General features: G+C 42.5%; 1 protein-coding gene across 1 annotated transcript; it reads right to left on the reverse strand.

Moving 5' to 3' along the window:
* Positions 1 to 212: 212 nt before the first annotated feature.
* LOC114690227 (NXPE family member 1) lies at positions 213 to 12,321 on the reverse strand. The gene is made up of 6 exons (XM_028864840.2): positions 12,220 to 12,321; positions 11,666 to 11,774; positions 9,754 to 10,544; positions 6,971 to 7,032; positions 1,640 to 1,852; positions 213 to 1,409 (listed from the first exon to the last, which is right to left on the reverse strand). Exons 2-6 carry the CDS (start codon positions 11,771 to 11,773, stop codon positions 874 to 876), a joined length of 1,710 nt encoding a protein of 569 aa, XP_028720673.1. The 5' UTR covers position 11,774; positions 12,220 to 12,321; the 3' UTR covers positions 213 to 873.
* Positions 12,322 to 13,373: the final 1,052 nt, after the last annotated feature.

Genomic DNA, 13,373 nt, shown 5'->3' on the forward strand with positions numbered 1-13,373 from the left:
TTATATGTTTGTCTTGATTTGTGCTTTGGCGGCAGAAGTGAACACTGGTGACAGAGGTAGCTAGTCCCCAAAGCCTCTGCTCTTTTGCAGAAAAAAAAAAAAAGGTGTTTCTCTTTTTAAATCTCAGAACAAAATGGCAATAACAGGCCTGTTCCCTTTAACCCTTACTGACACTTAGTTCAGCCAAGAGTAACAGAAGTCATGACTCAAACTTACCTAAAGAACAACGGTATTTATTAACACGGAGATAAACCGAGTGCATTCTGAGATTGTCCTTCACACCTAGTTTTCTTAGCTTTATATCCTGTCTCTGTAGTCACTGTTCTTAAGTATGTTTCCTGTCAAGATTATTATGATTATTATGATTATGATTATTATTATTATTATTTCTGTTTTGGTTTTTCAAGACAGGGTTTCTCTGCATAGCTTTTGGAGCCTATCCTGGAACTCGATCTGTAGACCAGGCTGGCCCCAAACTCCCAGAGATCCACCTGCCTCTGCCTCCTGAGTGCTGGGCTCAAAGGTGTGTGCCACCGCCCGGCCATGACTATTATTTTTAATCAAGGAAGGTTTTCAGGTAGCCTAGGCTCTCCTTGACCTGACTGTGTAACTAAAGATGACCTTGAACTTCTGTCCTCCTGAGTGCTGGAATGAAAACCATGTACCATTGTTCCCTGCTTATGTGGTGCTGACAGCTGAACCCAAGGCCTCATGCCTGCTAAGCAAACACTCTTTCAACTGAGTGGCATCTCTATTCCAAGACAGATTCTTTTAAATTATTTGATTTCTTCTTGGACAGACCCTAATTGAATAAAACTTCACTGATAAAACACCTGGCATGGCTGGTGGACATTGGCTCCTAGTGATGTAGCTTTAGCAAATGTAGTTTAAAAACACGGCAATCTGATTTCCAATCACTTCGTCAGGTGGGTGGAGCAGGTAGCTACCACATGCAATGGTCATGTCCCAGGCATCAATGATACCCACATGAAGGTCTTTGAAAATGTCCTTCATGGTTAGATACTGAATATAACCGTGGAAGTCTCCGAACTTCTCTGTATCTAAGTGCATCTCCCTGATATTTTCTGTCTTAATGATGACTTTAGTGTCAGGGCTTCTGAGGAAGAGTCGCTCAATAGCCTTTTGGATACTGATGGCTCTACGAATGAAAAGTTCCATGGGGAAGGGTCTGAAGTGCTGGCCCAAGGTAATGACGACGACAGTATCTTTGTCACCTGGTAAGCGGTCAATTTCCTGAGGAATATAGCCATCATCTATCACAGAGTAGAGCTGGACCGTGATGAAAGGATGGCTGTGCTTTTTCCATTCAAGCAGAGTGTGCCTTTCAGCATCCAGAAGCAAATGTTTCTTATATAGTCCAGTCCCATGCAGATCGAAAGGCTTCAGGGCTGACAAGGACACAGAAAGGATCTTTAAGTAGAAGGTAATGATGAAGTAATGTGGAAAGGAAGAACAATATTTATGAGAGGGAGATTAAAAAATATATTTAAAGACTCAAACCTAGAAGGTAAAATAAAATAAAAAAACAAACCAGCCTTGGCAAAGAGGAAGGAGACCACATTCAAAGCACCATAGGGTCAGCGTGAGTCTCTGAAGGAATATAAAAATGATTACATACTTTTTGCAACTTTGGGAAAGTAGTTGATCCACTGACGCAGAGTTGAGTCTCCCAGGAGGTAAATGAGTTTTCCTTTCAAACAGTCACTTATCTGACTGGAGCTGAACAGACTCTGCTTGCACTGGGCTGCCATCCAGCTTCCTCTGAAAGTGTAACCGCTGGGCGTGGGAATCTCCGTCCCCATCTGACATTTCTTTCTCTCGTTTTCACTCTCTGGCAACAGATGTTTGTGGACAGTGGTTTTGAGGGCATGAGTCAAACGCCCAGTCTCCCCATCAGTTCCCCTCCCCCTTTCTCTATCTGTTTCTTTTTCTAACTACTTAAACTTTTTTTCTCCCTCTTACTTTATTTTTGACTGGCCTGGAACTCACTATGTAGACCAGGCTGGCCTTGAACTTAGAGATCTGCCTGCCTCTGCTAAGTGCTGGGATTAAAGTAGTGCGCCACCATACCAGGCTCCTCTTTTTTTTTTTTTTTTGTAATAATAAAAAGTATTGCAAAAATTATTTATTCTTACAAACAAACAGTGAAATAACACTGTGATATGAAGACGATTTTGCTACTCAATCTTTTGAGTGACTCTGGGTCATCTCAACCCCTCTCTGTTCATTTTCTCCTAAATTTGGTCATTAGCTCAGAGTGACACTTTTTCCCTTCTTTGACATTCTCGTTGGTTCTCTGGTCACAAAGTCTTGTCTCTAACCTGAGTAATGTTACAGTGGTCTGTCAGTTGGTATCCTCATCAGCAAATCTTACCCTTACCTCTGTTTCATTAGTGAAAGAACAATGTTAGTTAACAAAGGCTTGATACTTAATACTTAACAGTATGGGTCCATTTAAACACTCTAGGATGAAATGCTCAGCTCAACAGTGTCTTAGTAGGACTCTGCTAAAAGTGGCAAGCTGTACCTCACATGGACTAATAATAATCTACTTTCTCAAGTCCCCCTTACATGACAGCTCTGTCATGGTCTGCTTTCTAGACATCCCGGTGGCGGGGCACCTGATGTTTTATCACAGCACAACATGGCTGCTCGCATCATACTTTCTTGTCATTCTCTTCGTGCTGGTATACTACCCCTGAGCTAATGCCTACACGCACACACACACACACACACACACACACACACACACACACACACACACTGGGACGGGGGAGACAAATAAACAAACAAACATATGTATTACAGTGCTAGGATGGATCCTAGGGCATCATGCGTGGCAGTCAAGCATTCTAGCACCCAGGTACATCATTATCTCACAGCCTGGGTTTTATCGCATCAACATCCCTGTACTAATATCACTTCTTGTGTTACATAGGAATGCCATAAGAAAGGTCAGCAAGCATGATTTACAGATAGAAAGATTTCCTCCTCATGGACCAGTTTCCAAGTGAGCAGCCCTGGGCTAATGTTGTATAGTATTGGGAGCCACAGTCCCGTCTATCTCGTTACTCTGCTCTTTCTGATACAGCATCATCCCAGGCTGAAAGGGGATTTATTTTCTCACATTTTAGCTGCAGTTCAGCCAGGAGGAAGGAGAGGAACATACGGCTTAGAATTTTCAGGTATCACTTCTATTCACACTCTTAGAAAAAGTTCAGCCACGGAATCCAGGAGCCACTAGAAAGCTGACCGTGAGCTGGACTAGAATACTGGTTTCTATTAGCAAACAAGGTGAAAGGAGTAGACATTAGGCACTGGTCATCTCTCTGCTTTTCTGTCCTCATGTAGTGCTTCCTTCAAGGACCTTGCAGTTTCTGGTTGACTGTGTCCTCGAAACAGAACATCATTAAATGGTTGGACTATATGGCTAGCCCTCTGTGGCATTTAACAAAATTGGGTTGACTTATTGTGTGCGTGTGTTTGTATGCATGGGTGTACATATGTGTCACAGTGTGATGTGCCTGTGGAGGTGAGTGGCCAGCAAGCAGGGCTCGGTTCTTTCCATCTACTATGTTGGTCTAGGAATCACACTCAGGTAGTTAGGGTTGATGACGAATGTCTTTCCCTGCTGAGCCACCTTGCTGGTCCTTGCTTAGCCTGCTGTATTCATAGGCTCTGTATCCATGGATTGAAACAACCATGCATGAAAGATATTCCGGAAAGACACTCATCTGTGCTGAGCAGGTGAATCCTTTTTTGTCTCATCAGTGTCCCCTCAACAATATTGAATTGTGACCACTTACTCAGCATTTGCACTATAGCCGGTATTAGAAATACTCTAGAGCTGATTGAAGTCCGTAAGAAGCTGTTGTGCATAGGTTATATACAAATGATAGGCCATTTTATTTATGTAAGGAATTTGAACATCTACATGTTTAGGTATCCAAGGTGGGTCCTGAGACCACGTCCCCAGGAGCAGCTGTTATTTGTAACCTATGGACAAAGTGACATGGGGCTGGTGGCAGGATTAGAAAATTCACCTAGCCTAGACCCTCAAATCCTAGCAATTTAGTTGCCAAATGGAACTTCCTTTAATTGCATTAATCATGTTGCCATTTTGTTGTGGCACAGTTGGGTTTCTAGACGGTATGGCAGCATTGCACACACAACAGCTGAACACTAAGTGTGGAAACTTCAGGCCCATCATTAGTAAATATTCCCTACTTTGATAATGCACTGAGAAAATGATCTGTACATTTATTTGGATGATAAGCCACTACCAACAGACAAACTCTGCAAGTTTTTTTTTTGTTGTTGTTTTTTAATAAAGCATATCATGTATAAACTTGTAAGTCAGGGCTTTGTTTTCTCTCTTTTTTTTGTTTTGATTTTTCAAGACAGGGTTTCTCTGTGTAGCCCTGGCTGTCCTGGAACTCACTCTATAAACCAAGCTGGCCTCAAACTAACAGAAATCCTCCTGCCTCTGCCTCCTGAGTGCTGGGATTAAAGGTGTGCGCCACCTGTCTTGGGGCATTGTTTTCTTACACTAACTCCTCCATGTTTATTTCATGATTAACGATGATATTTTGGGCAATATGTGGCCAATCATATATAACCCTATCATCTTTTTAATTACTTTAGAGATTGTGGAAGGTGTACTAATGGCCGCAATGCATTGTCCCTGAAATTTCCCAGGCCTTGATTCCTCAAACCTGTGACGATGTTGCTTTCTATGGCAGAAGGAATTTTCCAGGTGTAAATGAGTATCTGGGCTGTGATGAAGCTTATTCTATGTTATCTGGGTCAACCTTATCTCATCAATTGAAGAAGGAAGCAGCAGGATGGACAAGAGAGATGTAGCGTGAATATTTGACATGGTTGTGGCTCTGGGGCCTGAGGGTCGGCTACAAGGGATGTGGGCAGCCTCTAGAAACTGCAGCAGGCACAGCAACACTCTTCTCTTGAGCCAGAAAGACATACAGTCAGCTGTCCCTTGACTGAGTGTAGTAAGTGTGGCGGTTTGAATAGGAATGGCCCTTGTAGAATCATGTGGTTGAATGCCTGGTCGATAGCGAGTGGCTCCATTAGGAGGTATGGCCTTGTTGGAGGAAGTGTGTCACTGTGGGGGGCGGGCTTGGAGGTTTCATGTATGTTCAAGCCACACTCAGTGTGTCAGTCTCCTGCTGCTGCCTGCAGTCAAGATGTAGAACCCTCAGCTCCTTCTCCAGTACTGTGTCTGCCTGTGCTCCACCATGCTTCCTGCCATGATGATAATGGACTGAACCTCTGAACTGTAAGCCAGCCCCAATTAAGTGCTTTCCTTGATAAGAGTTGCCATGGCCATGGTGTCTCTTCACAGCAATAGAAACCCTAAGATAATGAGACTGATGTTAAGCACCTGAAATATCAAGCTAAAACAGTGTGTTTTCCTTTCATTTTACACCACTCTGTTATAGTGGCAATAAGAAAGGAATGCAGAGAAACTACCATCTTTTCAATGTGAAGTCATTCCTTCTGGAAGCAGCATCTTTTCTATTTACACTCATTATGTCCCTTGGTGACATCTGTAAGCATCTTCTAGGCCACGCCCAGTTGTTCAGTTGTGAACAAACATTAATCTTTAAAGCACTTCCCTCCTCATTTAGAGTGTGACTTTAAAACTCTACCAAAAAAATATGCCACTGAAATCTCTAACATGAGGTTTAAGAATTACAGTGATTTCAGCTCTTGCTGTTTCTAGCCTCATCCTTGGTTACATTCTACAATATGTCTGCCAGACTGGCCTATTAAAAATTGCTCGTGATAATTTTGCTCATTACTAAAGTTTATCTGATCAAAAGTTATTGACGAAAAAGTGCAGGATAACACACTAAATCTCAATCACTCTGGTGAAGAGTACTTTGTTAGAGAGTTCATGACATGTTATTTCTCCTTCATCTCAGTTAACAGCTACAGAGGCAATTTGAATTTACTCAAATTTAATCGATTCTTTGCATGATTATTACTTATATCTGGCAACTCTCCTGTGGACTTTATGAGATTTCTCTTTTTCACCCCCTTATTCCCTGACTGCAGATATCATTCTGGGGTTAGCCAGTCACTGAAATGGAAGTTCTGTGCATGGCTTCTTACAGGTTGAATGGTTTTTACATTACTAGTTTTTTAAGCCTTTATTTTTCTTCATTTTCCCACAATGCCTCATTATCTACCATACCCTCAATAAGTATTTATTGAATAAATGAATGAATATTGGCAATAAATCCTTATGTGTTGCCAAGTGTATTGGTGTTACTGATGAACTAAAGTGGGCTTTGTGCTTTGTTGTTTTGGAGATAAGGCAGTATAAATATTCTTTCTTATGTAATGTTGCCTTGTGTTTGCCACTGAACATTTAATAAGATGAAAATACCATATAAACTTGGTAAGTGGTACAGCCAAACGTTAGAGATTGTGCTAATGGAGATTTAGAAACTAAATCTACAATGTTGAAGCCATCATTCTCCACCAAAGACATCTGTGCAGTAGCTTGGGCCCTAGGATATGAATTCCTAGGGGAAAGTATATGAATGGCCAAGTTTGGATATTTTTACCTTTGGGATGAATCTAGATGAAGTAAGTTATCAAAGGGATATGAAATAATTTTTTGAATTGGTTTCTATCTTTGACACCCAGCCTGTTTGGTGTCCTGGATACTTATTAGGAATTATAATCAAGAAAATTACAATCAATACTGAAAAAAACCTTCCCTCTGCTTAGAGGCACACATCACTAAGTACCTTCCGCTGGGTGTGGTGGCTCACACTCTAGTCTCAGCACTCAGGAGGCAGAGGCAGCCAGGCCTCTGTGAGTCTGAGGCTAGCCTGGTCTACACAGTTAGACCTTATCTCCAAAAGCAAGAGAATAGAAAAGAAAGAGGAGCAGCGACCACGGGGTAGAAGAGACTTACTGTTGCATTGAGAGACACTAATGTACTTAGGGTTCTTCATCATTTCAACTCCTATGTTGGACCTTCAGAAAACAAAAGTGACAAATTAGCCTGAGGTTTGTCGTGGAACACAGGTAATGTGAATAACCCGCTTGTAAAGGAAGCAAGGGTCCGTTTTAAACTTCTGATAATATGACTAGAAACTATTATTCGAAAGGTCTCTGGGGTATTATAAATGAAGCAGGCTTTGGGAAAACTTTCGATCCTATTGGGAGTTCCTGGAGTCTGGGACATTGGACACATTTGCGACATGCAGTCAATGTATGTTTAGAAGCTTCAGATTTTTAAAATAACCATAAAGCCGGGCGGTGGTGGTGGTGGTGGTGGTGGTGGTGGTGGTGGTGGTGGTGGTGGTGGTGGTGCACGCCTTTAATCCCAGCACTCAGGAGGGAGAGGCAGGCGGATCTCTGTAAGATCAAGGCCAGCCTGATCTACAAATCGAGTTCCAGGAAAGGCACAAAGCTACACAGAGAAAACCTGTCTCAAAAAACAAAAAACAAAACAAAACGAAAATTTATGGTCTGGAGAGATGGCTCAGTGGTTAAGAGTACCAACTGCTCTTCCAGAGGTCCTGAGTTCAATTCCCAGCAACCACATTGTGGCTCACAACCACTTGAAATGAGATCTGGTGCCCTCTTCTGGCCTGCAGGGACACATGCAGGCAGAATACTGTGTACACAATAAATAAATCTTTAAAATAACCATAAAAACTGCATTTTTTTTTTTAAAAATTGCTTCCACACCACCTACTCAAATAGTGTTATCCTTAAATCACAATGAGCCTCCTGGTGTCAGTTTAAGACCACCTAAATTCTTTAATACAACGGACACAGCATCTTCTCCCTGCAGATGCTCACATGTTATCATTTAAAGTCGATCACTCTCCCATCATTTACCTGAGGAGTGCAGACTCGCTATGGTAGCACATAGACCTCTCACCACAGGGCCCCTGCTTTTCTTTTCAGGCATGTCTTCTGCTAGTTCACTTTCAATTTTTTTTTTTTTAACCCAGAAGACTTGTTTTATAAAGAGTGAAAGTTATCTAAGGTAGGTAGGCCATCTGTTGGGTCTCTCTGTATCCTTAAGACCTCTCTCAATGATTGATAGAAAGCAGAGTTTAGTGTGGTGCATGAATTAATGCCTGCTGTGGACCTGGGGGTAGTTAGTGCGTAGGAAAAGATTGGGTGAGTTGCACAATCAGAAATAAAAGGGAAGGAATAGAAACCCAGCTGCGCGCTCGCTCACTCAGAAGGGGTGCAGGGAACTGCATACCAGGAGCTCAAGCTTAGATGTCTAGGCAAGATTCTGCAGTGGGTTGTTTTTCCAAATTTGGTGTTTACTTTTACTTCCACTAATCATTTGTGTTTGAAAGCTTAAGGAGAAAAGATTCTAAACTTGACTTAGAAAACTTCTAAGAAAGGAGTAGCTAAGAAACCAGCATTTTACTTTGTTACAAAGTAAAGAAAAAAGAAATGTGTGTGTGTGTGTGTGTGTGTGTGTGTAACCGCTACAGAGTCAGCAGTGGTGGGGATGCGGGGGAGTGGGTCGGGGATGCTGTGTGGGGAGGCTGTAGATTTTGTCTTCATGTAAACAGAAAAGGATTCCAGCTGAAAGGGTGTCTCAGGGCTTGGCTCACAGCTCTGAGGTGTGTGGTGACAGTTACCTTTGCAAATTTTCAATGCAGCCCATGAAGAAACCACGATGGTTTATTTTCAGCAATGAGGCGTTTTCCACCTCCATGGAGAGCAAGGAGATCTGGAAGTTATGTGTAAGCAGAAGGAGAAAGGTGTGCCTGGCCACAGTTATGATTGCCAGGAGGAGGCATACTGACAAATAGGTTTGAGGAGCCTGTTCAGTCGAAGGCTTCCAGGATTTGCTAGGCCACAAGTTGGGGAGGATGGAGGACTCGTCTACCCAAAGAAGTGCACATGAGCCATATCTTCTCAGAGGATGAATTGATGACTAGTGGGAGCTGACTTCTTAGCAGGATTGCTCAGGCTGCAGTATAGAGCCGAGCAGAGCTTTGTGGCTATAGCACTAAACATCTGGCCTAGAACATGCTTTGACTGTGTTTGCCAAATAAACAAATAAAGCCTGCTATGGTATGCAAAGGAGGAAAAGAGGGAGGGAGGGAGGAGAGAGAGAGAGAGAGAGAGAGAGAGAGAGAGAGAGAGAGAGAGAGAGAGAGTCAAAGTAGAGTATGACAGCTAAGAGAGTCCCACCAGCTAGCTGTCACAATAGTCACGGTGAGATGAGTCATCTAGGGGGTGGTCTCAGCTGGCACAGTATCACAAGACATGGAGATAAATGGACGAACAAAAGATTTTAAGAGGCAAACTGTATGGGATGTGATGGAGGAGGTGGAGGATAATGATACTATCAAGGCATCTTTTGCGGGGAGAAGGTGAGAGAGACATCTGTGAGCCATAGCAGAATAGTTTCATATGGCAGATATTTTGTAAAACCTAGATCTATAGTAAAATAACATGACCAAACAGGTCAACACTGGTTGTCAGGGAGAAGCAGAGGTATATACTTTATTTGGTTCCCTTTTATTGGGCAGCCCCCTTTATTGAGTATGTCAATAGGAATGCAAGCTGTGGCATGAACGGGGGCCCAGTAAAGACAACATAGGTCTTACCGGAATCTTGAGTGGTGGAAGCGTCTGAGGTCTTGCTCAATATTGAGATGGACAGTGTAGCTCTGCCTGGGGGAACCTCTCATTGTACTGAGAATATACTCACTTCTGGAAAAGATCTTTTTCTTTGTCAGTAAGAAAAGAAACATCTTGCTGCTTGGTACACACGTGGGTCAAGGCCTCACAGGGCATGTGTTGAGGCTTCATACAGTAGAAGACTTCTTCACCACCACTGTACAGGTATTTGCAGAGTTCATTGCTTGAGTTTAGGGTCAGGCCACATTCAGTTAAGACCTGGGAGGTGCCATTAACAAATTTACCCTTGAAGGCAATTCTATCATAACCTTGGTTCCTTGCTCTCCAGAGAGCTGACACCCCTTCACTGGGATGGATGAGCAGGACAGACAGGGAGACCAGGCCCTCCCAGAACAGAGTGAAGCTAACTAGGTAGGTGCCATTGTTGAAGTCTGTCACCTTTCCAGAAGCTCCTGCCTTCAGGGCTGGGGAGGACATCCTGGCCCTCAGGAAGTCTCCACCATACTCCTTCCTGTTTCTTAGGTAGTCCCTAGCTTCTACTAGGATGTCCAGCTGGTCCCCTTTACAGTATTTAACTCGAGGGTTGAGGATGGTGGCTGTGCTGTGTGTGGCACTGGTGGTGGTGTTGAGGTGGGTGAAGGGTCTGGGTGGGATCTGCCCATCTAGCTTCGACAGGATCTCCCTGACTCTCAGCTCTTTCTCTGTTGGTGACTTGACAGGTGTCGTCATTTTAGGGATCTCTCCTCTTAGCTTAGTCTCTGTTGGTAGCTTTGACTGATTCATTGGCATTTCAGGACATGAGGACTTCGTGGAGGTGTTCCAGGAGTGGAAGGAGATGGATGTGTTCAGAACAGTCCAAAGCTGAAATGACAAGAGGTGTAAGGCACTATAAAAATGAACCTGCTCCCAGCTGTTTTAACTCAAAATGAGTTAGAGTTTTACAGAAATATATTCATTCTAAAATAAGAGCTTGGAGAGTAAGAAGTTGATGAAAGTGAATTTGCTCTTCCCTATTCCTATACATCTTGCAGCCAGTAACTACTGTGTGCCACTTTCTCACTGGACAGATGGCTGGATGTTTCTGCTAGTTAGTTCAACTATTGCTAATGTGCATAATGAGGAAATCTGTCCAATTGGTTTTATGATACATTTTATTATAAAACTTGATTATTATAATACAGGGAAGGTGAAGGCTTTTCTTACCATGAACATAGCTTTTAAATTCTTTCTCTCCAAAATGTTATTACATTATATATGTATATATAATGTTTATATATATTACATGTTTATATAGGCATGTATAAAAATGGATCCAGAAGGGAAAATATCTCAATATAATTTATATTTTAATAGATTAAGGACAAAAGTCCTCATTGTGTTCTAACTTATCTGATTGGAATTATAGTTGTTAATGTTTATTTAATTTTTTGAGATGACGGTTTTGTTACATAGTTCAGGCTGGCCTTAAATTCACAGTCCTCCTGTTTCTGTCTCCTGAGTGATGGGAGTACATGTACCTGATATCTAAATACAGGAATGCCACAAGGAAAAACTTAACAAAACATGGCTGAATTCCTACACAAACTTCCAGTGGTAAGCCTTTTCTAGTTATCATCTGATATCCAAAATCTATAAGGTATACTGGTTACTAAAAATAGCCACTGTATGGAAAAAGGTAGTAGCAGGCTGGATAGCCAAGGATATACACCCAGATTTAGTGAAAAGTACTTATTTAGTGATATGGCAGTTGGTGGCCTTAGCAAGAGCCATTTCGGGTACCTGTGAGAGGTACAAGACTGATTATAAGACCCTGAGGATAAATGGGAAGTGAGGAAGTATGACACTTAGTGTCCTCACCCTCTAACACCCCATAAATAGAGGAGAATGAACCTGAGTTGGAATGGGAGGTTGGGTAAAAGGCTCTGAGGAGATAACTCACACAGGTAGCAGCTTCCGGTCAAAGTGGAAAAATGCATTCCTACCTTTGTGGAATTCTGAGAAATTTCAAAAATTATCCAGGTAGTTATTGAAAGTGACATGACCACCAGCAGCATTTTCTGACACTCTATATTTGAGAACATGGTCAGCATCCTAGGAAAGAGCACAAGAGAAGGAACCAAGGTGAGGAGGAGTCCTCGGCACTTGATGTTTCATTGTGACTTGTAATTCATTTAAGACTTGGCCATCTTCCGTGGGCCACCTTCTTTTTTTCTTCCATCTTAACGAACAACCCCTTTGTCCACCCTGTTGATTATTTCTTATTCAAGCTTTGGTTTGAAGGGTCTTCTCCTCCTCAACCCTGAAATAGAAGTCAAATGCCTCCCTCCCATATTCTCTCTCTCTCTCTCTCTCTCTCTCTCTCTCTCTCTCTCTTTCTGTTCCTTTCCTACAGAAACACCCCACTTTCCCTCACCATAGTCTCAAAGAGAAGCAGAAACATTAATTAGCCAGCAGGTTCTTTGAGGGGAGGGGGACAGAAGCTAACTGATGGGACCCTAAGAATATGCTTATGTTACCAAAGGAATCTGCAAGGTACCTTTAAACAAAGTTGGTCCTGCAGTGAGTGACTTCTGTTTTGCCGAGCACCAAGTATGAATCTTGATGTGGGAATTCCTTTGGGGAAAGGAGTCTAAATTACTCTGTGTAAAAGATAAATTCAGGAAGGTTATGCACCACTAGAGGGAAGGGAAAGAGAGGCGGCAGGAGGGGGTGACGAGGGGGAGAAGGACTGAAGCAGAGGGAACCAAAGGTAACAGCCGCCCGCTCCTCCTAATCACACCCATTTCAGTGATCTTGGAGAATGGAAACAAGACTCACCAGATGCTATGCACATAGACCCCCCTCTCTGGGTTTTATTAGAATGTTTTTGGGCGGTCTGAAAAGCTTTTGGATGGGTGAATTAACTTGATAGTCTCTAAAAAGATCGTTTGCGTCTTATTGGTACAGAGCAAAGCCAGGTAATACTCACACAGAAATCCAAATATAATATAATAATGAATATATTCTAAAGAGACACTTTAGCTATCAGACTATTAAAACAGCAGATCTTCAGAAATTGGAATTTTCCTAAGAATCTCATGCCATGAGAAGAAAAGCCTGGGATGGCAGGAGCAGAGGACTCTTATCAGACTTACATCCTTATAGAGACAGCGAGGGGTCAAGAGTGGGCAGGGCCACACTGCTTAGATATGCATAGCCATACAACTTTAGTATCCTTCAGGACCTTGAAGATAGACTTCAGTGAGGTCACTGGATGTCTCTGTCCTTCTTTTCAGTATCTCTGCATCGAATACATCTCCCTTTGAAGCTTCATGCCAAATGATATTCATTTGGCTGTTTAAATTGACTTCTCAAGGATGGGGGGCCAAACTTGTCCTCTTGGGGTACAGACTGTGATTTCAGTAACAAAGTCAAGAGAAAAAAGTCACGTCACAGCTAGTTAACTGTTTTAAGCAAGATACAATGGCCAGTTGCAGCTCGTACTAAACCACTGTCTAATGATCGAGCTGTGACTTGCCAGTTATGGAAACATGGTGCTTGGGAGAACTTCTAGAAGGATTGAAGTCTGTGTCTTGGATGGTGTAGAAATGAAATGAATGAAGTCAGGAGGAAAGACGTCATGATGATCTAATCTGTGTCACTCATTGTAGAGTACATTCAATATTCAGTTACTTCCTGACAACCAGGACC

This window comes from Peromyscus leucopus, chromosome 7 (genome assembly GCF_004664715.2).
Source record: "Peromyscus leucopus breed LL Stock chromosome 7, UCI_PerLeu_2.1, whole genome shotgun sequence".
NCBI lineage: Eukaryota > Metazoa > Chordata > Mammalia > Rodentia > Cricetidae > Peromyscus > Peromyscus leucopus.